At 35.2% G+C, this 26712-nt stretch overlaps 1 protein-coding gene across 10 annotated transcripts in view; it reads right to left on the bottom strand.

Annotated features, from left to right (window-relative positions):
• NKAIN2 (sodium/potassium transporting ATPase interacting 2) overlaps window positions 1-26712 on the bottom strand; it is a 483129-nt gene that overhangs the window by 224829 nt on the left and 231588 nt on the right. For all 10 annotated transcript variants that reach the window (XM_015858731.3, XM_085541745.1, XM_015858732.3 and 7 more), the window contains one exon: window positions 2538-2618. In XM_015858731.3, the coding sequence (XP_015714217.1) occupies window positions 2538-2618 (81 nt within the window). The remainder of the gene's footprint in view (window positions 1-2537; window positions 2619-26712) is intronic.

Genomic DNA, 26712 nt, shown 5'->3' on the forward strand with positions numbered 1-26712 from the left:
CATCATATCAGTAGATAATGGTGGAAAAATTTGTATACGTACACACAGAATAAAAGCTGTTCTCAAAACTTTGGGAAAAAGAAGCTTTTCTTTTCCTTGGCAGAAATCTATAAATTATACATATAAAAATATACTATACCCAGTTGAACTATTATTAGGCTGTAATTTTAACCTATCAATTCCTAAAACCATGCTGTGCAGGCTCCTCTCATGGTTTACAGCCTCAGAGGCATCCCTCTGGTACTTACTTAAAGGTTATTTTTTATTCTCTATTTAGAACCATTTTAGACCTAGAGCTTTTTTCAAGGTTCTATGTGCCATTTCAAAAAGAAAAAAAAAAAAAAAGAAAAAAAGAGAAAAAGAAAAAAAGAAAAAAAGAAAAAAAGAAAAAAAGAAAAAAAGGAAAAAAAAAAGTACACGGAAGTACTATTACAGACTTTAAGCTGCAGTTATTCCCAGATCAAAATATAAAGAAGATTCAGTGCAAGACCTACGAGCATAACTGAGAAACATAAAGAGAAAAACGATCAGTTTTGTTTGATGTCTACTTATATTAAACAGTTGGAGCCTTTTAAAGATCTAGAATATGAGGATAAGTTTTGTCTGTGCAAATATTTGGGTGTCTTTCTATTATAAACATATTTTCTAGGTCATAGATCTCGCAAAAGATTTGATTATTTGGAGAAGTTTTGGTATACCACACAGCTGGAAAGGAGAAGAGAAAGTTGTTTCACATGTGAATTAGGGCTTGTGTAGACAATGAGTCAATCTCTAACCATTTCCTAAATCCATTTTCAGTATGCTTTTGCTTCTCTTCCTCTCTTTAGTAAGGCTATTGGCCTGAAAACCTGCTAAAGTGGAAAAATGTACTCGAGTGGATACTTTCAGGCAGATCACATCAAAGTAAATAATGCCTCTATAGACCAAATAAATAGCTTAGCTGCAGTCAAATATACCCCTGAAGCACATGGTTGTTTGAGAAAGACATGATCATGCAGTTCACATCTTCATAAGAAAATAGTTCCAGGTGTAGGCATTGTTATCTGGCCCGTCTGTATTCCAAGCAGCACTTACCAGCGTTCTTAAACTAATTTTATTCTATTAAAATACCTCCAAACAGGTGTTTTTAGTTTCTCCTTTCCTCCCCAACCCCTTTCACATCCTAAGACATTATGAGTGTCCCAACACTTATAAGTTAAACAACACAAGTGGTTGAAATGAGCAGAGTGTAACTGTACAATAGGTGCTGGGTTTATTACAAACATCAGTTCACTTAGCAATAAAGAAAACATTTAGAGCCAATAAAAGACACTATGGGCAAATTCTTGTATTTACTATATTTTCACCAAGATCTTAAGGAGACACCTCTTATCTGAAGGTATAAACCCCAAAAAGGGTAACACTGGTTTACCTGCAGAAGATTATTTTATACCCTCAGGAAACGGCTTTCTTTTGAAGACACAGAAGACATGAGTCTAAATGATCCCCGTTTCTATCACTGCTTACAATCTGGGGATGATTTTTATAGAAAATATAAGTATGGAAGTATCTTTACCTCACTGATCCTTCCTATAAAAGTATTAGCTGCATTATAAGACATCAGTAACTCACAAAGGATGAGAGACGTACATCTGTAATTTACAGTTAGACTAAATTCCCTTTACTACGGAAAGGCAATTAAATATGTGAGTTGAGAGAAGAATGTCATTTATTTCACAAGTAGGACTCTCCTTAATGGTCAGTTCACAACACTGTGAGTATAACTCAGCATGGGCTGTAATATTTAGACTAAGTCAAAGCTTATTACCACTGCTAATTTTTTTATACTACCATTTGCCAGCCCTCTGGGCTCACTTTAGATAGTGAGAGTTTTGATTTGAGATGCTGGTTTGAGTGCATTTACGATTACCACTTTACATATAACTTACAGTGTCAATAAAGCCCTATAAATATGTCATTTGTAAAAATAATAGTAATAATAATAATAATGCTTTCTTGCAGTACTGAAGTCTTCAGTCATAACATTGGTACAAGAAGTACAAAGTTAAAAAACAAACAAACAAAAAAAAACATTGCTAGAGACAAACAATGATCTATTCTAGCACTCCAGTTTACATTTTAATGATGATACTTTGTATTATAATTATTGTGCTGTGGCACAAGACCCCTGGAAGGAATCCAGATAAGTAAAAGCAAGTTGAATGATTAAAAAAAAATAAAAAAAAAATGTTTACTCTTGAGATAACAATCTTTTGTGTTTGTAAAATCACTAATTTGTGTCTCCCATACAGATGAAATTTGTGTTGCAAACTGCATTTCAAACAAGGAAGGAAAACAAGTGAGGTAATTTTTCAATAAATGACTCAAGCCATTGTTGTCATGGGCATCAGAATGTGTCTAGGACTTAGGTTTCGAACATATCCAGAATATTCTAGATTTCTATCACACTACTCCAGTGATTAATACAGAAGACACCCTTTGAACTAAAGCACGTTAACACAGTACCCAAGGCTTAAATGTATCTGATGGTAAATTACCTTTGAAAGGTCTCCAGCCTCCAAATAGAAGCAGATAACAAACACATTCCACGTAACCCAAAGGATCAGCCAGACAGCATACTGGAGAAGAAGAAGAGAGAAATGATGCATTAGTTATTTTACAGTCAGCTGAATTAATTGTTAGACCCCCCCAGTTCAATCCATCTAAAATTTTACACATAGAAGAGAATCAAGAATAAATTCTTGTCTTCCATAGACACAGTTTAGCATAAGTTAACGAGTACTTGGTCACACCAGAAAAATCTGTATCTGAGAAAACAGATCATAGACCTAATGATCAAATGTGAGACTAATCTCAATCTGTTATCGTTCTGCTCTCTCTGATGGTGCCAAGGGAATGAGTTGTGTCAAGTGGGAGTTAGGGAAAGGCTCTACCTCAGAAGGCATGGTTCCAAGCTGCTGGAGTTCATGGAGCACTGGGACAATGCTCTCAGGCATAGGGTTTGGATTTTTGGTGGTCCTGTGTGGAGCCAGGGGTTGGACTTGATGAGCCTTCTGGGTCCCTGACAACTTGAGATATTCTATGATTGTTGCTCAAAAAGGGAATATTGCAATTCCACAACAGGCACCTAATGTCAATTATATGTGAGAAGCACAGAGCTGTTTATTAAACAGTTATATAAATCTAACTTATAAAACAAAAGAATATTGTTGAAGAAGTTACTGTACTTCACAACACTTCAGGTTTGTTTTTTTTCCCTCAAGAATATTTACATATGTTTTGGTTATTTCTACAAAAATGCATGGAGATTTTCCTCAGTTGTGACAGCTGCATGTATAAACATATTTTGTGATATTCCAAACCCCAATTCAAAATTATTCAACACCCTCAGGAGCAAACTGTGTTTTTAACTGCCATTTTCGTTTTTGTTGCTTTTATTTTTATCTAACATGTATAGCATGAGTATTTATGCTCAAAATTTGTCCACTGGTGGTAATCGAAATTCTTATTTGTGTATATTCATGTCAGTAATGAAGCATTTATTTTTTTTTCCGTCTGTCCAATTATTTAATACTATTTTGTATTCAGAAGGCCTTATGTGCTGGGACTGGAAACTACATTTCCCCCCCATACTGCTGGAGGATCATGTGGAACAGTCTGTGCTGCTGTTGCTACTACTAATGGCAACAACTTAAACAACCTTCGGATGCAACGCTGTTTTTCTAATGATTGTTATTACTATCCTCTAGTTAATCATAATTCAACTCTACATGTTTTCTAATTTCATTACATTCATAGTACTGTTTATGTGTGAAATATAATGACAAAGATGTGATCCTATTCCATACCTGTTACAGCTGAAGGTTATTTCCCCATTTTATATTAGCAACCCATTTCTGTCAAGTATTTATAGAATTAATGTTTGGTTGTCTTTTCTCCAAAGTGACCTGGTTAAATCTTGCTAAGATACAGTTCCCAATTATGTGTAGCATTATTGGGATTTGTCCACTTTCCTTTGTCTTACATCACCATCTGAATAAGCAGACAACACATCAGACTATATAATTTGTAAGAGGCAGATAGTGTATATTAACCATTGTCATGAATGACGATCTCATTCTCTAAATTCAGCAACAACTTACGAGGGATTCTTGCAATTCTCTTTGAAGTGCTGTTTTGCGTCAGATTCAATGCTTTAATACCTCAGATTTTTCTTTGTTTGTTTTTAAAAGAAATGTTAAGCCCATTCATTTAAGTTACTATGTTTCAAAGTCCACTAATAGCAAAACTTTTTCACTTGATTCTAAACAGTGTGAAAGTGGTACTATTTTGTCCTTTCTCAGGAGATCTAAAATGAGGCTTTGTCCAACAGGAAACTGAAATAGATGATACAATTACACAGAAGTAATTTTAGGTAATTTAAAGAACAAAGCTTTAATATTTTTTAGGGCAGCTCATTCTGATCCACAGGTCTGGTCTGTGATTTGTTTACATCAAATGAGATCCACTGGAGGTCACCAGGTGCAAGTTTCTACTCAAAGACCAGTCATCACAGATCAAGTTGTACAGGAACGTGTTCAGTGGAGGTCTGAAGATCTCCAGGGATGGAGATCCAGTCTAACATGCTTCTAGTATTAAAAAATAGGATATGAATGGACTTTGTAACTTAATTCAGATTAATGGACTTAACATTTCTTAAAAGCAAAACACAAAAAGTAAGGCATTAAAGGCATTGAGAGCTTTTTCTTCTTGTATCTTGCCCATAGTACATCCAACTTTTCATGCAACACACAGTGTCATAATTACCAGAACACAGGAAAACCTGAATTCAGATACAGTAACCTTAAGCTTGCATTTTCCTAATTTTTCTGCATTTTAATTTTGCTGGTTATTTTAACACATACATAGATATTAGTAACTGAAAGTTTGAGGAAAATAAACCTACAAATGGTGAGGAAAAATATATATATTAAAGACTTTATAGAAAAACAATCTTAGAAGATTTTATCAGTTGACACAAAGGGAAAAACAAAACAAAACATGGGAAAGAGCCACTAATTAGATCAGTGGTTCATAGCAAAACTTGACAAATTTCAAGTAAGCAAAGCCCCTCTGCACAGCACACTTAACAGAAAATTCCAAGGCACTCTGGAGCTGCTTCTCCTAGCAAATAGTTGTATGTTTATGTGAAGAAATGAAAGTACTCTTTGCTGTTATATAGTCTATTTCCTGTTGTGACCACATCCCCATACTCTCTAAAAGGAAAATTTATCTGTCTTTTAGAAATACTTTTTTAATAATCGTCTGCTATAATTGGACTATAGATGAGGTTTAAAAATATCTTTTAACTGTATTTTTCAAATTGCTTCCTTTTGAAATGTTATATAAGTGTTTGCTGCCTGAATTCTGCGGATAAACTCTGAATATAATTATCTTGAAATACAAGGATGCTTCTGCTTCCCACTGCTTCTTATTTCAGGTGCTTCAGATCTAACCTATCTCTTATCTCTCTGGATCACATGCAGACACAAATGTCTCTTGTTGTCTGTGTGCTTCAGCAAACTGTTACAGAAATTCAGCTCTGAAGGTCTGTGACAATGAACAAATCCCTCTGATACTCTCTATTATGTGTATCTAATTAGAAACACATTTTTTATAAGGGTTCTTCAGAGGGCTATAGAAGTATTCTTTTCCCTCCTCATATGTGAGAGCTCAAGACAGCTGCATTATCTGACAGAAGCCACCACGATGTTACAGCAGTCATATTTCAAGACAAGAGCCTTGATGAACACACTTGACCAAGTACAAAATACTGACAGTAGGTACAGGAATGACAACACTGCTTATTATTTTTATGGAAATCTGTGCTTCAAAGTGGTATAACTGGAATGCTAAAAAATGAAGATTTAAATGTTTCCTTTTTAAGCAAAGTTATAGCCAACCCATAAAGGTATTTCTTTTCATAAAAGAAATTATATACAGAAAGCTCTCAATATTAGAATGATTTACCATTCAATAAAATAAATAAATAAATAGAAATGTATAACAACTTACGAGGGATTATGAGAAAAACTACTTAATGATTTATTGATACAGTGTAACTTTTAAGTTTGAAAATTTGCTATTAATTATCACAGAATAACTTAAGATGCCTTTTCACTCTCCTTGGCAAGAGCAGATAAGAAGTATAAAAATACTTGTAGTGTTACTAATGCATATAACTCTCTTCACATTTCAAAGTTGACTAAGGTTCACTATCTCCAGTTTATTAAAAGGGAAAGTGATGAGCAAATAAATTAAACAACAAGACTTAATTTCATAAACCAAAGGAAAAGTGGCGACTGAAGTTCAAGAGAACCCTACTACTGCCTTGAGACCTGGTCACCAGAACTCACATGTAATACTGTGTTTACTTTGGCTGAAAGAGAAATATGACACATACTTTCCAAGTACAGACTGTAAGCAACTCTGATAGCTATAAGCTAATTTAAATTTAAACATTCTTCTCACAAATCTTTACATTATGTTTTTCTTACTCTCCAATTGCTTTTGGATATGTGAGTCAATTTCATTTGCACTTGACTGAAAGATACGAGGGCTCCAGACCTAGAAGATGTCACCTTATGCAATTCAAAGGCAGCAGTAAACTGAATCATTGTTGTGATTAGTGATTTGCCAGTTACTTTCTTTCTAGAAATGTATATAACTTTACTTTTTTGTTCCTCCAGAGCTGAAAATACAATGCCTCAGACCCTTTCATGTTTAATTCAGGAAAAAATCAAAAACAAAACCAAAGAATAAAGCCATAAGAGCATTTCTAAAATGAAATGACAGTTACTGCAGGAATTAAAGATTGGATTATTTTTGCTACCTAGGCAACAGTATTTGAGTTGTTCAAAGATCAACCTGAACCCAGCATCTCTTCACAGTAACACAGTAACAATCGCCTGCAATTATCATTATCTTTGCTTCTGAAGTTATTCTCCTTTAATTTCCCCTGGCTAAGAAGATATATCACTTAAAAACACAGTTTTCAAACTTATCTTTTTTCCCCATCACATTGAATAACAAGTGGAATTCTTGTCATCAACATGCTATCTAAAGTTAATGACAACAGTTGATTAATTTGATTAATCTCTGAGGTGTCTACATCTTTGCGTATCTTTAAAAGGTCACTCTGAAACAGAAAAAGCTAATATTTGGTAGCGGCATTTCTAAGCAGGACCCCCCCCTTTTTTTTAATTACTGTGAACTTTTGTGGTGTTGTCTAAACCTCTTTACAATGAAAAAGCAAACGTCCCGTTTTTCTTGTTTCCACTTTAGTGAGATGACTAAAAGACCTCACCCAGTCTACCTCAGGAGAAACCCATTCAAGCAGACAATCATAGCAGCCTGGAGGATGACCTCACGTGGCCACCTACTAGACACCAAGCTCTAATGTAATCTGCACCTTGTTCTGCCGTTTCTTTTCCACTGCCAGAGTCTTTACCCTGAGAGACTATGTAGAAGGTAAGGGTGCAGGCACTGTGTCTCTGCAGTGAGTCCAGACCTGGTAGCTGACAGGAAGCAGCCTTCAGTGAGAAGCTTCCAGTGCAGAGAAATGTTAGGAACCACTGTGTCTCCAGATAGTAATCAGGAACAAAACCTGTCCCAAGGAGAGAATTAGTTACTGAATACATCTCTGCCTAAAGCAAAACCATTGCTCTCAGCAACCAAAAACAGATAGCAACAACGCTCAGCTTTTAATGATCAAGATGAAAGTGTTTCCTGCACAGCAGTTATCTGCAGTCCACAATGAACAAGAGCTCAAGGCCAAAGCCAGCAGCCTTGACAACAAATAACAATGTTCCTGGCAGCAGAGGGCTTCATGCAACCAGGTCAATTTCAATGTCATTCTCTTCCATAAACGAACAAGGAAGATCTTGTGAAATGACATAACTCTCTGAATTTTTTCCATAGCCAGTAGTTGCCAAGCCTTGTAGCTTGCACTAGTTTTGCTTGACTGAATTCTTCATATCATTAGACTCAGATTTTTCTTGCTGTTCTTCATATTTTAATAATGGTTATATTGTCAGAGCACTGTCCATCTTTATGAGTTTCTGTTGGCAAGCAAATATGTATTGATTTTGTAAGATACATTTTTGAATAGTTGGAGTTTTCCTACTCATATTACAATGACAGTCTAGTTTGTGTACATGAGTTAATCAAGGAACATTTTAACCCTCTAGTGTTACTAGGTTTTGGCTTTTCACCCTTCTATCAGTCATAAATGAATATGAATATTTTCACCTTTCCTTTGACCCCTCTGGTTAAAGAAAAAAAGAAAAAAAAAGAAAAAGAAAAAAAAAAAAAGATCTTTTACTTCATTTACATTACACTTTAATAATTACTGTCCTCTGCCAAAACCAACTGACAGCTGCTGAACTGTCAAGTACATCAGAACTGGTCAATACCAAAAGGAAAATTACTGCTGGATTGGCTTTTCTCTCCTAAGCAATCACTGCTTGCAGATACAGAGCAAGTGCTGCTTAAAATTTCTTCCTTGAGGCTTCTATACCTCCACTGGCTATCTTTAAAAATTCAAGCTCCTTGGACTCAGTTATAAACTCTGATTTTATATAGGAATGTATTAACTCTATTTTCACTTAAATGCGCGTGGGAAGGATTTATAAGCATAAAAGGCAATAAGAAAGCTGAAGCATGCTCTGGTCAGGTTACAAACAGATGAAGGGACAGACCAGGGCTCAACACAGTGCTATGATGAGCACACATCCCTTCATTTACTGACAGCCAAGGAGTAATCACTTGGGTGGGACTCACTGGGTTTCTTTTATCTTTTATTATCTTCTGTTTTATTTCCATTTTCTGATGTGCCAGAAATATAGAATGCATAGCAGAGTACTTTTTTTCTGAAGACATAGTTCCAATTCTTGCATAAGAGAAGCTGGGTTTCTACACAGAACATTACTGCCGGTGGCACCATCTGCCCACATTTAGATGTCTGCAGTGCAGATGTCCTCCTCTGAGCAATGTCTAGATTCTCATTATAGTCAATTGAGAGGAAAGACACTTCCAGGGCTGAGTTCATTTCTCAGCATCTGACACAGATCATTCCACCCCTGCTGTCTGGAAAGCTGAAGTCCTCTGAGGCAAAATTCCCAATGTCACAGAAGCCCATTAAAAATCTCAAACCTGAGACATCAAAAATGAAATAGAAACACAGTGTGCTATGCAGACATTCACTGTCTTTCTTCCACACAAACAAAAACAACAAACAATTTAAATGTCAACCATTTAAAATATCCACAAAGGACTTCTGAAGAGACATCTTCTAAAAACTACTGCTCTCTGTATCCTAAGCATGCTGATGCTCCATTATTGCTTTAACTTGATTCATTCATCAGTCCACTTCCTGTTTCTTAGATTCAAAGCTCTTCAGGTTTTAGTGGAAAACCTTGAGAATAATATGGCACCTACTTTGGGGTACTGCATTGGTTTTTGCTTTTCAACTTCTGTTTCAACATTCAACTGTAAAATCTTTAAATATGACTCTACATACAAAATGCAAAACTTCCATTCAAAGAGACCATGAAAAACTTAAAAGACATATCTGCCCATTCATATAACCTTCATGAGAAAGGCACACAATACTACCCCAGTATCATCACCCTGTTCCTTGTGTTTACTTTTTCTACAACATCATATATCAACAATATATGTATTCCTGTATTCATAGATGGATAGATATGTGACTTGCCTAGTTTTTATGTTTTTGTGTTATTTTTTAACCATTCTTTTATTTGCTTTTGTGGTAGAGATTAAATATCTCCAAAAAAGAGAAATGACTAATTAAATGAGAGTAATGAGAAAATAATACACAAATACTTTTCACTTAAATAAGAGCTACAAATAGTTGCTTTAACTCAGAATTACAGTACATAGCTTGAGTTGGTCAGTTGATACTGAACCTTAACATTAGACTGTTCTGATCCTCTTCCACTCTTCTAGCTCAATTTCAGCATGAATCTGCCAGGGTTTTCCTCAAGAGCTCCTCACACTAGAAATCAATGCTATAAAAGGTCTAAAAACCTGTAATCCTAGATTAATATTTCATACCACTTCAAAGCTATCTCAAGCAGCTTAATTTATTTATTTGAGCAGTTCTTAACAACTATTAAATTCAAGTTATAGTCAACATAGAAAGAAAAAAGAAACTAAAATTACATGGTTTTTGAGTCTGTTTGTTTTCCCTGTATGAGAGCTAGAATTATTTTGACAAAAATTTCTGAAACTCTGCTTTTTCATCCATTCTTAAGATTCTATTTGAAGCCCTGGATTTTCTCAGTCTTTGTGTGTGACACAGTGATCAGTGTAGTCATTGTTTCCACCAGAATTAGGTGGAACTCCCTCACTCTGCTGAGCAACCAGATGCTGGTGGGAACATTGTTTTTCTCTCCTGCTTGAAATATATGAGGTGCAAATACAGGAAGTGTGCAAGGCTTTGCCTAGATAAAATAAACATGAGAAATATATTCTTGCTGTAACCTAATGAAAAGCGCTTCTCATTGGAAAGGTGGGAGTCCTGGATGCTGGCCCCTGTAATTTGCTTCAGACTTCAACATATTTGTAGAGCTATAAGTAAACTGAGTTCTTCCTTGGTGTCTCTGGCTCTTTCAGAAATACTTAAAATGAAAAATTGTGGTGATAATTCAGACACTGAACAGTTTATTTTAATGGAGGTTTTAGCAGCTGTGTGCATTTAAGCTGCTTATTAAAAATACAAATCAGTACACTCAGAATTCTTCCAGTGTTCAGTTTTAACAGAATGCAAAAAATAAAATCAATGGATACTGTTGCTAGGAAGAGGACTCCAGTGACATTTAGATTCTTTTATTGATGTCCCAGTATTTGAGTGCCAACTGCAACTATTTATAAAAAGAATCCATCTCCCTCTGTGAATACATCAAAATTCTTGCTAAAACTTAGCAACGTACATGATCTTTTCTGATAAAATAAGGCTCATACACAGCTACCCATTTTTTTTTCCTCCTTCAGTTTTCTTGAACACTTTAACACTCAAAGCAAATGGGAATGTTACCATTGAGTTCACATGCTTTTAATTTAATCATTAATGCTCATATGCCAAGGTATATTTAATCACGGAAAAAAAATAAATAAATCCCCTCTCTGAATTTTTTCCTAAAACATAAACTTTCAAAAATTCCTAAGATCATTTCAAAATTCTGGAAAAATTTTGGGAGCTGGCTCAGAAGCTTAGGAGTGATTGTGGTTCAAGGTTGGAAAGAAACACAGACTTCAAACTCATTGGCTGATAGTTCTGTTCTGGCAGGCTGTTGGCTGTTACCTAAGTGCCAGTCAACTGCTAAGGTCATGTTCCATTCTTTGGAGAAAACAACATACAGTAGCAGATACTACAAAGTATTCAGCTTTAAAAGGACCCCTAGCTAGCACAGCTGTTGAGAACTAATTGTACTATAGAGCCTGAAATTTATTCCCTATTTTAGTAAGCTAAGACAGATGGACTGGATGAAGCCAAATTCTGGAGCCACAAAAACTAGCTTCCTAAAATTTTAGGTTGAGCACAGGGTTAGATACTTCCTTGTGTATGGACTGAATACCTGCATGATTGCCACTGTACTACAAGGTCTGTAACTGCCTTACTGAGCAACTCTAGTGAGACATATGGAGGGGAAACAGTAGGGTATAGATGTCTCATTCCTTGTTTCCTTCTGGTACACCTGATTGGCAAAACTGTCCAATTTGCATATTGACATTACAACATACTTTAAATCAGAATGGCTTTTAAAAATCTTGATTAAATTCAATGAGATGAAGAAGGAATCACTCATTCTTATAGAATATACAACACAAAATGAACTTCATTTTCTAACTTATTTGAGAAAATTTAATATTGTGTTTGCCTAAGAATAATTATCACACAACAAATAGCCCACATTCAGTGAAGCTGTATTCTAAAAATATTTTCTTCATTAATTAATCAATGTTTGCACCAGAACACATCACACTTCCATTTTTTATTGGCTGAGTTATAAAATTACCTGAGGAAGGCTATATATGGTTCTGCATGTTTGGCTTGTTATTATACAGGAAACAAACAAACAAAAAAAATTAGTATTGGCCTACCTTAGGGAGATTCCTTTCAATCACTTTCAACTTTTAGCAAAAAACAAAACAAACTAAAGATACTGCATGTATTATCTTCTTCCAGTTCTGAGAATACAGTAGTGATGGAAGCAAGTAATTCTGCAGTGTAGCCTTGTTAGTAAACATAGACTGGCCAAACTATGTTTTATAAAGGTAGGTACTATCAAAGATCAACATAATATTCCTTATGCCTTCAGGTCTCTTTCACTCACATCACAGTCACCAAGCCCTTCTTTTTTGGCTAAAATTATGTTCATCATATTTCTCCGACTGTATCTGAATTTCTTTTTCTTGAAGAACATGTTACTTCTCTCCACTGTGCATCTCAAATAACCTTAGCAATATTTCCTCTCTCCTTCCTCTGGAGACCCAGTATTCATCTCTGTTTTGTGTGAGATTATGTGCTTGTTTTGGACTGGGAAAGATTTCTTCTGTTTCCTTTGCTTTTAGCCTTCTTGTCTCAAGTCTTCAAGATCAGGTATTCTCAAAAGGTTATTTATAATTTAAAAGAGTAGAGATTTTCAGTGATCATCCAGGAGCAAGGCTGGCAAGTCTGTAACTACAGATGCAAAAAAAAAAAAAAAACCACCCAAAAAACTGAGGACATTTAATCGTTAAGACATCACTGACTGGGAAGCCTGCCACCAACATCCACACTTGATGCACATACATTGTCTTTTGGCTATCTACAGCAATGCCCATCTGCTTCAATGGCACAGTGCCCACTTATCAGCTAGCTGGACACTTTCAGTACGCAAAAGTGCCAAATAAAGGTTTTGCATCAGTAGCCTGTATAACCCTGAAAGTGCCATTTATTTTATGGAAAGAAGCGATAGTGCTGAGATACTAATAGATACTAATATGTCTTTGTGCAATTTTTTGCAATGACTGAAGATGGGTTTGCCAAAACTATTTTTATATCTCTTTCAGGAAAAGATGATGCTGGTAGTCAAAGGAATGACAGAAGTATCTACAAGTAAGACACTGATGAGCAAATCTACTACAAGACAAATTCCAGCATAAAATAAAAGACTAAATGTTGATCTTAAAATAAATGTCACATAGTATATTAGAACTGGAACATATTTTTGGTACTGTGCACTAAAACAAAGAACAAAAAAGACTTGCAAAAATACATCTTCATCTTATTTTGCCTATTTCAGAACACTCAGAACAAAGAAAGGTCTGCAAATGCAGGACCTGGATAACACTGAGAGTAAATCAGAATTCAAACAGGATACTTTAAGGCAACATACAACTTAGAGGAATGACACCTCATGCTCACAGAAATGTAACTCTTTTTCAGTTTGTTACATGATTTTACTCAACCTTTCAAAAGAAATTAAGGTTTTTTCCTAGTTGCATGTTACTTCAACTTCCCTTGAGACCTTAACTGCATCAGAAATAACAGCTGCAATAGGATAATATTAAGTCTAGATATAAAGGTAAAGGAAGAAGCTGCGGCTCTTTAGAATGTGATTTTTCTCACATTAGTAGTTAGTAATAAGATATTCTTTTTTATTTATTTAGTAAGATAATAACATACATTAATATAATATTAATTAATTAATTATTAATTAATTATTAATTAATTATTAATAATATATTATTATATATACCTATATTTATTTAGGTAATAAAGAAAAAATCTTTCACCTGAATATGATTTTAATTGAAAACAGTTGATGGAAATATCTACCATCGGTGCTGAAACAACAACAAAGGAGTACATGGTACTAACTATTAGGTGAGAGCACATAGTCAAAATAGCTTTGACAAGAAATATTTACAACATTAGCTGATTATTTTAAATTTTAAAAAAAATAGAAAAGAAAAAAGAACAACCTGTGATAAATCAAAGATCTGAATTCTGGGGATCACTGCTGATAAAAAATAAGAAAAGAAACAGAAGAACAAAGTTCTGGAGTTCTAAGTCTACACTCTCCACATAGTCTAATAACAGAAGTCAAATTTAGTTTTGGACGTGCCTATATACTAATACAACGTAGGAAGTATTCCATAGCAGTCTTTAGCTTTTAAATTAAGTAACTCATCATGAAGGAGTTAAACTTGAAGTGGAATCATCACCTCAAAAACTCTGTGCAGTTTTGCTTGCCAAAATATGTGAAAGATATAGAACTTTTAGAGAGCATCCAAAGGAGGGCTACAAAGATGGTGAAGAGGTTAGAAGGCAAAGTGTATAAGAGCAGCTGAGGCCACATGGTTTGTACAGCCCAGAGCAAAGGAGACTGAGGGTGGCCTACAGCTCCTTAAAAAGGGAGCAGAGGGGCTTTGCTTAGCTTTGAGGGAGGCTTTGGATTTGATGTTCTTCAGGGATTCCTCCCACCCCAGCTCTTTCCCTGATTTTTTTATTGTTACAGATCTCTCTTGTCATCATGACCCTATACACAGTTCAGATGGAAAATCATATCCATTCTGTTCATAAACAAACTCTCAGTGTGACACAAGCCCTTTATGAGTACTTCTCAGAAAAAATAAAAATAAAAAAAATAGCAAGTTGTTGAAAGGAAGGTAACTCAATAAATTATAAGGAGGCAAGAAAGGTCAACAGTGAGGGAATAAACAGCTGAAATTTCAAATGGAGTGGGAACACATCTAGATGTGAAGATGACATTAGCAATGAAAAGCATGGTAGCTTCCACAATGTGGTGAAAGAGCCATGCAGTTTTCATTGCAGCTACTCAACCTGCCACGCAAAATCAGAGCACCACTGAGCCAAGAATCTTCACTAGTGCCCCTAGCACTGCCACATTAGAGTCTGTGATGACAGTTTTATGACAGGAGACAACAGCATGACAAACTGATAACTTTGACTGAAAAAGCGATGATTTTTATTTATTTATTTTTTTTTTAAGAGTCTGAATTGAATTATTCTAAATTCTTTGAAGTGTAATAAAAATTGAGTAAGTTTCACTTCCTCTTCAATTCCATCTCAAAGGGCCAGATAAAGTACATAGTCCTCCTTATATACAGAAATAAGTACTGAAACAACCAGAAGAAGAATACTGTCTTTTATTATTATTGTTATTATTATTATTATTGTTGTTGTTGTTTTTTTTGCCACCGCCACCTTCGGCTTAATGGGATAATATTACAACTATTAGAGGGGAAAGAAAAAAGAAACTACGCAAGCTAAAGTTCATGCTTATATTTCATGCTTAAATTACATTAGAATACACCACTAGCCTGATTGCCTGGATAATTCAGAAAGTATTTTCTGTCCCAATATAACAGCTCCACATAACACAAAAAATGCTTCCATGCATCCAGAGGAAGTTTAAGAACACTGAAAAATTAGGAACAGTGAGAATGAGAGGTTATCTATGTTGTTATATCAACATCCAATTGTTAATTATTTTTTATGTAGCACAAGCAGACAAGGTTCATTGGATGTTGCTGTTTGATATTTCTTTTCACTTTCATCACTCGGTTCAGCGTTGGACTTTATTTACTATCATCCACATTAAGTTTCTTGCCATATTTTCTTAGGCTAGTTCATAGAATGGGCTGGGTTGAAAAGGACTGCAATGATCTTCTAGTTTCAACAACCCTGCTATGTTCAGAGTCACCAACCACCAGACCAGGCTGCCCAGAGCCACATCCAGCCTGGCCTTGAATGCCTCCAGGGATGGGGCACCCACAACCTCCTTGGGCAACCTGTTCCAGTGTGTCACCACCCTCTGAGTGAAAAAAATTATCCTAGTATCTAACTTAACGCCCCTGTCTCAGGTTAAAACCATTTCCCCCTAGTCCTATCACTATCCATCCTTGTAAACAGTCATACCCCCTCCTATTTAAATGCTCACTTCAAATATCGGTAGGAAGTTGACCTATTTCAGCTTCTGAATATTTCTTAAGCATGGATTACTTTCTTATGACCCTGGAAGAGTAAGGTAACAGTTATGAGTTCCATGTTAGAAATGAGAAATTTCTGCTACAAATAAGTCTGGAGCATTGAAGACAACCACATTATTCATTACCAGTGAGAGAAATCCGTGCTGTGCACTAATAAGGAGTTGCTTGCTTTGACCATATAATTGAAGGCTGCAGCATAATTCTGAAACACAAATGACTAAAGATTACAGAAGCAGCTTAAATTTTGGATTTTTCTCTGTTCTGAGTGTTGCAGTTGCAGCTTTAATAAGCTTTTGTTCCTGTGAATATGTATAATTGAGTGTGAAGCTATCTTCACAATTGTATTTATATTGTGAGTAGAGGGCATTAGACAGGCAGGCAGCCACAGTTAACATGTGATAAGCAGTGTCCACTGCATGAGCTCATAATGCTCTTTTAGCTCCCAGATAAGTCTTCTCTTAATACATAAGTATAAATGCCTCCATTTTGTTTAAAGAAGATACTGAAGACAACTAAAACACCATTAGAGTGATATTGACATATGCAAACTGTTAGAGACCCTCAACCTCTCAAAACAGATTTGTGCTGCTCAAGGCAACAAAACCACAGGAGCAGAAACCAGCCACAAATATATGTGATCCTGTAAACTTCCTCTGTTTCTTCCCTAGAAGCAAAAGATGGCTTCTTGTCTCTTCTCTGTATGGTTCATGTGTAGAAAGGATGGTCTCTCTCAGTCCTGCATGGGTGCCAGATATCCAAGCCAGAAAAGGGCAGATTGAGAGCCTATGGGCTCTGGAATAAGCAGCCTTTGGGCAGCAGCTCAGCCACGGGATGCATGGCTGCACACTAGCACCCTTACAGAGAATTCCTTTCAATAACAGAATAGCTTAAATACTTTTTTTCCATATCCTGGTCCTGAAACACAAAATGTAAAGACTTATTCCCAAACCTGACAATCATTATGTAAATCAGTAAGTAGATCCAGTCATTTCTTTCTCCCCTTTCTTCTTTAGAACTTCAGTCACTGAGTAAATGCACTGCTGGGACTTGAGCAACATTCAGCAAATATGTTCCTATTCTTTGATGATACTTCAAAAGAAACGGAGTCCCATAGAAAAGCTTTGCTGTCCTTTCAAATACAAGAAATTTCACTGGATTATCTGCTTTTTTGATGGACATCTCTCCTTATCAATATAAATTCTTATGCCCTCATTATACCCTCATGACAGACACCCCCCCAACAGCAGTAACACAGAGAATAAACAGGAATGTTTCCAAAGCAAAGAGGATAAGGAAGATTGAAATATAAATATCAATAGACAGTTAGACAAGAAGTTCTGAAACAGTAAGTAGTGAATGAAAAGTGAAGTTAATAGGATCCATGCCTCACATAAGCACAACCCAGAAAGAGAAATATAAATTTTTACAGGGAAACCAAGTAAAACTGTCAGGATATCATTACCAGGTCAGTAGCAATCAGCAAGAAATTAGTCAGATGATTAAGAAAAATTCATGGCATTTGGATTCCGTCCTAGAAGACTAATGAAATTTTAAGAAAGATAAAAGAACAATTAGCTTATGTTTGTAATCTCTTAGTTGCTGGACCATAATTCCATAGAAAAGTGATGAAAGTAACATTTGAAATAAAATAAAAGATCAAAATCTAAGATACCCATGGTCTTGTTGTGTACATCTCGCTACAAAATTAGAAAACCATAGTCCCCTGATGAACTGAATTGTAGTTCAGAAAAAGAATTGGAGAGTCTTGGTTAGCAATATAGACACGGATTCATTTCCATGCTCATTGTGTTAACTGGGCTGCATGGGAGAAGACAGACTTGGCAAGAGGAGCACCTTAAGAATTCGAAGTCCTACTCCATTACTGACCACCTGTTTGTCACATTTGACCTGCTATCATATCTGCCTGTGGGTGAATGGCTGGAGAGAAAGGGACAGCGCACCCTGGTCCTATACCTAGATCCAATCTTTGAAGTCAGTGTCTGGGTGAATTAATGCTGTGGCAACTTTGTCTTCTTCCAAGTTTAAGTGAGAGTATATTGCCACAATGACAGTCCCATGGTTTTCATTTTGGGATAAAATGCTGCAGAAACAGGCAAAATATCTTAAGATGCTGCTGCTGCGTAACTAGGATGGATAACTAACTCACAACTCCTATTCACTCCAAAGCTGTTCTTAGTGTGCTGACGCTTCTGCCTGCTCAAGGTGTATTAGGAGGCAATGAAGTGGATCTTCTTTAAGTTACCCCATGAGATATTTCTGCTATGCATTCAAACTAATAAAAGGCAAGTCTTATAGAAGGTCTCAAGCATGGATTGTGGATGTGATCTCCTAATTCCCACTGGAAGGGAGTCAGAGGCTAGTCTATACAATTGTTTGGATCAGAGGGATTTCTAACATAACACCTTATTTTGTTGTGGAAACTGAAAGATCACTATATATAAACCTTCAGAAATTGAGCCTTAAAAAGTCTAGAGTGCAACATTTTTATCATTAAAAGAAAGATAAGGGAACATCTGTCTAATTACTGAAAAGTAGTATCTCAGAAAACATGTTAGTCACATTTTTGCTCTGGCATAACTTGCCCTGTTCAGAATTCTTTCTCAGAATGATCTGTAGCCAGCATGTATAAAGAACTGCTATGACAGACTGAGCGAGAATATATGCTCAGCACGGCAAGTGTGCAGTTCCTTCCCATATGCCTCTTCATATCCAAACTATTCCAGATCTTATGAATTTGGCATAAAAAAAAAAAAAGGATGATCACAGGAAAGGAAAAGAAACAATCTGCAGCTGTCTAGAAATTTCATTTAGAATGAATGGTTCTCTTCCTCTGCTCCTTACATGCTAGGAAGTAAAAAAGCAATGGACCCTATATTGAATGTGTGAAGTACAGACTATCTCAGACACGGGGGTTTAATTCCATGAACACTGTGAAAGTTAGCATTATGGCTGATTTTCCCATTTTATAGTAATTCCTAGGAATTAGAAGACACCCCCCAAAAGCAAACTAATCAACCAACCTTGGGTTCATTTAGTTCCACAATCTGGAAAATAACAAGAGTTTTAGCCACACAGCTATATTTTTTCCAAGATGAGTTTCTGTATAACACAAAGGTTGTGATATTTCCACATACAAGCATTTATTAAGGAACAGCACCATGAAAACAATGCTTGAGTTGGGAACAGCTGTGACATCCACTGTATTTCATAACGGTAGTTTGTCAAGTCAGAACTTACATTTAGAGAGGAATAACTTCTCCAAACAATGCAGAGACCTACTCTAACTCTTTCAGTCACAGACACCTATTATGTGATACAAATAACACTTATGATTGTGTAGTAAGGATCAGTTGTGAAGTACATATGTAAAATATCAGATGTCTAAGTGTTTAAAAAGCACTTGTTTAAGGTTAACTACCTTAAGCCTACTTGATTAAGGTTAATTACCTTACAGATAAGATCACTCTTATTGCAGGAAATACAGAAAGGAAGACTATATCTGTAGGGATATGAATCTTATGCAATAGATTCTGTAATTCTGAAGATCTAACCAAGGTTAAAAAAAATTTTAAGGTAAAGCAAAGCACAAAATGTGCTGCAGATAGAGATCACAGTGTTAAAAAAACAAACAAAAAAACCAACAACATTTCTATTCATGCTTGTTACATATTATCCTCAAGTGAGAAAGCTGCACAGCCAATTAAGATGCCTCCAGAGGAAAATATATGCTGTTTTACAGAAAAAAAAGCAAAAAACACCAATGCTCACATGATGACATTTACGCTGTGATCAGTGTTTTCTAGCCAAAATAAACTTTAAAACATTAAATTCTAAATACGTTACTGCAAGAATGAGAAAAACAGTTCTTTCTAATAGTAACAAAGGAGTTTAGCTCCACTATTCAAATAAAGTTCACCTATGTTCTTGAAAGTAATATTTGATACCATTAAGGGGAAAACATATCTAACTGCATTTACTGGACTGTGATTAGACCATTAGTATAAATGCTACCTCATTACTATGTTATCTTTCTTCAAAGTTAATTTGAAGTAAAGGAAGAAAAAAATTGCACCTATTCCCTTGTTACTTATAAGGGTACATTTGGTTTAGATCAGCTTTCTTTTGAAATATGTGATAATAATCATGCAAATACCAGGCAAGTCATTCATGTGGGCAGTAAAACTCAAATATTAGCCTAAATCTCAATCCAAAGCTGAGACGTCACAGCAGAACTCATATCTTTAATCTTTTGATTCTGTTGTCAGACATGCTGTTGAAATTATTTACTTATTTTTTTTTTCAGCTTGTTTGTAGATTTGCTGTACTCCAAGAATAGCTTTACACTTGTCAGTTGCTTCTGGCATATTTGGAGATTTCCCAGTAGTATGAGATTTTCTGCCCTGTGTTGCTACCCTAAGACAGATCAGGTAAGCAGCCTTCAATGCTTTCCCTGGCATAGTAACTACCATCCTTTTTCTCCACCCCACAAATGATATCTACCTACTTTCTTTTTATAATTTCCCTAGTAAAAAAGTCTAATTTTTAAACATCTACTGCTTTGCAGTCAAGCATTCTAGAAGATTTAATGGCTTTATTGATTCATTTGCAAGCATAAGAATCAGAAAAAAAAGAAAAATAAATAAATGGGGCTGAAACTTCCCACAGATTCTAGAAATTATAAAGAAAGGTAAGACAAAAACACCTCCACACCACCTTACCATATTTCCTGATACAAATTAAAAAATCTTTCCTAAAGCCAAAGTTTATTGACCTGAACATATTTTTCTGATTAACTTTAAACGCTCATTGTTATTTCATCCACAATATTTATTACCACTGTTTTAACTCAGGGGCCAAAATCTTCAGCTCATATGTTTGTTCCACTTCTACAGTAAGCAGGACTAAGAAAATACCAAATTCTTAGGCATGAAAGATGAAGTAACTCAGCTATATTTATCTCTGAAAGTAAAGCTGAATAGCTGTAGACCGCTAACACCATCACATTTTTTCCCTATGCACATATTTATCTTCTTTCACTTTAAGCAATATTGTCACATATTGGCTGACTTCCTGTGGATATTTTAACTGTCTCTGGAAACAGATCTTTCTGCATCTGTGATGACTGTTTCTACCTTCATTGCAGAAATGTTACTGTTTCTCACCACCCATGCAGTTATTTTTTTGCTTAATTTTTTAGCCCTCACTATTTTCCCCTTTGCCACCCAAACATTAATAATTCAACCTGACTCTGTTCACTGGTTTCTAGAGCTAAAAATTAGAGAAAAAATGTGTTAGAATTTGGCATGACTTCCCCACTAAGCTCACATTTCTTAATGACTTTTACCGTAGTTTCTGCAAAGTCTGTTCACTAATGTTTACAGTTTTTGTGTGCATGCTGTATGTTATTTCTGCATGTCCATTTCTGTTTGCCATTTAGCAAACTCTACACAGTGCAAAATGAGACAGTACATTCACTATGTGACAAGTGAGAAAATATTAACCAAGCATTGAAAACATTTACATAACATACTCAAGAATTATACCTTGCATTCTAGATCCAGATCTTAACCTGATAAGACTTAGACATATCAAAGCTAACTTAACCATTCCCCATCTGTGACAGGATCAACTAACTGAACTTCAGTTAACAGCAGTAAATGAAGGAATCCTGATGTCCACAGTAGGTAATATGGACCACATGTGCAAAAATCTTCTACAATACTTCAAAATAAAACTTTCCAGTTTAATATGATTAATTTAATAAACATTTTTTAAAAAGTGTGTGTATATATATATATATATATTTTCAAGCAAAGTCGACTGTAGTCAATGAAACACAATGAGCACAGGATTATCTGGGTGAACAAAGTGCAGCATTAAATTTAACTTTACTGAAGAACATTCTCCAGACTTTGGTTTTGTTAAGCAGTCTGCATATCTATGCATCAAAACTGAATTGCCTTGTCACTGCTTGCAATGATTTCACAGAATCTCCTCTATAAAAATAGCAGACTAGAAAGAAGAAAAAAGGAAAATGGAAAGAAAAACATTATAAGATGAGCAGGAGGAAATAATGAGGTTAAAAAATTACTAGGGCAAGAAATAATATTAGAAGAGAGGATTTATCTTTACATCTATATTTTTAGAAATATAAGCTTCTTTTTAAAAAAATTCTAATATCTTAAAATATTTTTCAGGCAACTTGGGAACTGCAGTGAACAGGGCTGTAAAAATACCTATTTTGATTAGATTAGGCAGACAGACCAAAGACTGAAATATTTAGTCACAGAAAATTTACATACATTAATATCAGAAATAAACTACTCTTCACTTATTAGCCTAGGATGAGGTACACAGCAGGCAACAGATGCTAATCCAGATGTCATCCACTGTACCTTGGTATCTGTTCAGTAGATAAAACACATTGTTTTCTGATGTATCAAGCTGCCTCTTTCTGTTAGACTCAAATTTATGTAATAAAAACAAAAACACAAGACCTCCCACAAGTTCCGCATCTATAATATCATGCAATTTTTTGAAGGGAAGAAGAGAGTTAATTGAACTGCTACTGATTGCTTTCAACATCTGATATGTTTTCTTACAGTTTTCTGCTTTGTTATTACTTTTGTTTTTCATTTACCATAGGGAATAAAAGCATCTTACCAGTCCTACTTTCCATCCTTAACATTAAATTGTTAGATAACATATTCCACAGTTTCAGTAAATGCAATGGCATACCAGGTATTTACTCTAGGGTTATAATTCAAGCAAGGATTTTAAATCCCCATGTCTGCAGGCCTATGATAACTGTGTGATATTTTTGTGATGTTCACTATCTGATACACCACATACATTTAATAAGTTGTATGGTATCTAACATGTCATCTTGTTAGAAAAGGAGACAAAGCTGAAAAGACACGCATCTGTAAGCTCTTACTTTAAGATAATCAATAAATTCTTTCACAATAATTGTACTGTGGCAGCATTCAAAGAGCAGACACCAGACTAAAGAAAAATCAGAGCTTCCCTAACTTACCACCGTCTTCCTCAAGCAAATGAGAAAAAAACAACAACAAAACAACACTTTAGAGGGACACAGATAATAATGGCCATAAATATATTTTCAAAATTGCCAATGCACAAGATTACAACTGTTGTTTTTCTTTTCTTTCACAATCTTCAAGTTTCAAGCTGCTGAAGTTCATTTATAATGACACCACTAAGAAGGAAAGAGACAAAAAGTAATAAAATTTGATGCATAAATACTTTTCAAAATGTTTTGCAAGGTTGACCAGCCATATCTATTTGGCAAGACATTTTCAATATTCATGTTGTAAGTACACGCTCTTCCAAGACCTAAAATTCCAAGTCATCATTCTGTTTAAGAGGGGTTAGAAAGTTAACTATGTAAACAGAAATTCCTACTGTATATTTCAGTTATAATTTGATTTAGTTTAAATAAGAGTATTTTTTATATACTGTTTTATTTCTGGATCAAATTATTTTTATTCAATCGTACTGTAGATCACGATTTATAACAACTATTCCCCAACTGTGTTCAACAAAGCCTAAGTTACCCCACTGAGTTCAACATTTAATTGATATGTAAAATGTTAAAACAGATACATGTAGGATTAGTTCCTCTGTTGTCTGAATGCCTTTGTTCATTATAGGAAGTCTCTCATGACTTCACACAGCTGTGTGTTCACAGAAAAATAAAATTAAAGTATAGGTAGTTCAGCCACCTTCATGAATAAGTGAAATGGAAAAGGTCTAATTAGGCTCCACATTAGCATCAATGTTAGCCTTTTGTACTCCTAACTTTTTTTACAGCATTTACAATACTTGCTAAAGTCTCTGAGCGAAGAGATTAGAGATATTCTATACCTACTCCTGCAATCAAACAGGCCTTTAAACATTCAAAAAAAGTTAGCAAAGAATACTAATCCTAGCATTTTGTGAGTTGCAATTTTTACTGTAATTAAATCAAAACCATATATAAATTCAGTTGCATGAAAATCCTCTTTATTTTATAAAGCCAGTAGACAAGCGCTTGTGGGAGCAAACATGGAACTGCATAAACTGCAAGAGAAAACTTAAAATTGGAAAAGCATTTTTTAAAAAATAACTAGTGAGACAAAATGCTGCATTTATATAATATGTTTTTAAAGCACAGTTTTTTTCTTGGTATACTGGAAGGAAAAACAGACTTTCAATTACAAATATTATCTGTTATGTATATTAAAAGCTTTCCACTTTCATCAGTGACAACCACAGCATGCACACAGCTATTGACTAAAAGCCTTCCATGAGGAATGGATTAATAGAGTTTCTCCCTGATAGCTATAAATATTTCATCTACAGTGCTGGAAAATTTCAAATAGGTAAACTTAACAATACTATTCTTGTACCATTCCCATCCTCCCTGAAGTTTTACAGCAAGTACATCTTACAGTGATGGAATACAGGTCTCAGTGCAGCATAGCACGTTCCACACAATGCTTTCAATTACCTAGTTACCCCTTTTCCTATTGCTTTCTTGCACTTGGTAGATCAGATTAGAATTATAACTGAAAACAACTTAACTTCAAACATTGGCATATCAGGATGGATTCCATATGGCCATGTTATCCAGGTCTCTCTCTGCTTTATCTTCTACAGGCCTATTATTTTGAGTGCAACCCCTTTTTTATTAGCCTTAGTAACACAAACCTCTAAAAACACTTTGAATAGAGCTCTGAATTTTGGCATTAAAATTAAAGCCAATTAATATGAATCTCTGAAAGTTTTCAAGACCTAGTTGTTGTAACTTGGTATAAATTCAGTGCTGAACATGCCTTGAGAAAGTTGGGCTGCAGACATTCTGAGATTCCCCTGCATCTATAATGCTTCTGTATTGTTCTGGTCCTTGATTACTCTATCATGGGAACTTTTGCCTGTGCTCTTACTTGCCTCTACAGGATGTTTCCTGTTGTAGATATTTTTCTACAGAAAGCGGTAATAGTCATCTCCTCTCCATCAACACAGAAGCCTCTAACATACACTAGCACACACCTATTGAGCTGTAAGAAACCTCCAAATGTCTATTCCAGAAGAATTTGTGGAGCTTCAAAAGAAGCATGGACTGCATCCTAATTTTGTAACTGCATTTATATTGGTACCCACTTCCTAAATTGGGGTAGAAATGAAGTGTACTTTGTTTTCATAATTCTATTGAGCCTTGAGCCAGTAAAATACAGCAATTTAAGGCATTCAGGTAGTAAGAAAGAAAATGGAGGGAGATCATGCCTCACTTAACTTGCATGGGAGGACTCTGAGTCCACACAGTTTCAAGGAAACATTTGTTTATTTCACCCCCAAGAAATTAGAACAGGGATTCACTATTATGTTTCTATTTCATGTGCTGTTGGCTAAGACAAATGATATGACTTCCCTATGCTTAGCCAATAAGCTATCCAGTTTGTATGAGTACTGGACCTTTGAACATTGACAAAGATATGAATAATAGTCTACAAAACAATATTTCTTAAGATCACCTTTGCCTTCTACATAAATTCACAAGTTCACGAGTGCAAATGTTTCCTAACAAATGAACAGAAGCAGCTCCAAATAGTAGATAAATGAAAGAAAACTTGTTCTCAGTCATATTCGTGAATATTCCAGCCTGGCTTAACACGGCTATCATCAACATTCAGTACTCATCACTTACCATGGAGTTTCAAATAGATTATATAAAACAGTCAGAGAAACAAATGATAGGTTTTTCATTGAGAGTAAACCCCTACAGGTCTTACATATATCTGATTTTTGTACTCCCTCATGAAAAAGGTTATACCATAAGGAAACACAAACTATCCTCCCATTCAAGTAATAGCAGAGTCTGACTGTGACTAATTTAATAGAACTAAATTCTTCATAGACACTTGATAGAAACACCCAGACAAGTTTCCCCATTATTAGGAATAATAAATAACGAATAATAAATCAACAACAAAGCCACTGTCAGTAACAGATAGTGGCCTGATAACATGCCTCACCACAGAACGGACAAAAAGCAATTCAGAACTCACTGAGTCTTAAACCTTATATTTCCCTGGCTCAGGTGAGCAATCATTAATATACTAAATTCTACTTTCACTTACCACCACCTCCATTTCCACAACAAATTTAAATTCTAGTAAAATTAGACTTCTAACAACAAGTTAAAAACACTATTGGATACTTCATTTTTCTAATAAGGGGAATTTGTGGTGAATTTGGCAAACTCAACCTCAGCTTGAAAGATTACTACCTCTATATGTTTTTCCACACACATGATAACGTAAGCAAATTCTAACCAGTAACATTAGCTTCCACAGAAGCGCACTTATGATTGTTGAAAAGAAATCCTCAGGTTTATCAGCAACCCAGGCTTAATTGAATAGTGATCATTTCTGTAGTACATAGACAGAAACATATATTTTACATTTCCTGTTTTATGATCCATTCATAGAAAGTAGTAAGTACATAAAAGAAATAGCCAAACTAAAAAAAAAAAAAACAAAACACCAAACAAAAAAACAACAGCAACAACCCCACAATGCCGATTTTAAGTTACCTGACATACAGACTTACTCTTCAAGCCCCAAA

This window comes from Coturnix japonica, chromosome 3 (assembly GCF_054131305.1).
Source record: "Coturnix japonica strain WE chromosome 3, WE-NBRP24, whole genome shotgun sequence".
Taxonomy (NCBI): Eukaryota; Metazoa; Chordata; class Aves; order Galliformes; family Phasianidae; genus Coturnix; species Coturnix japonica.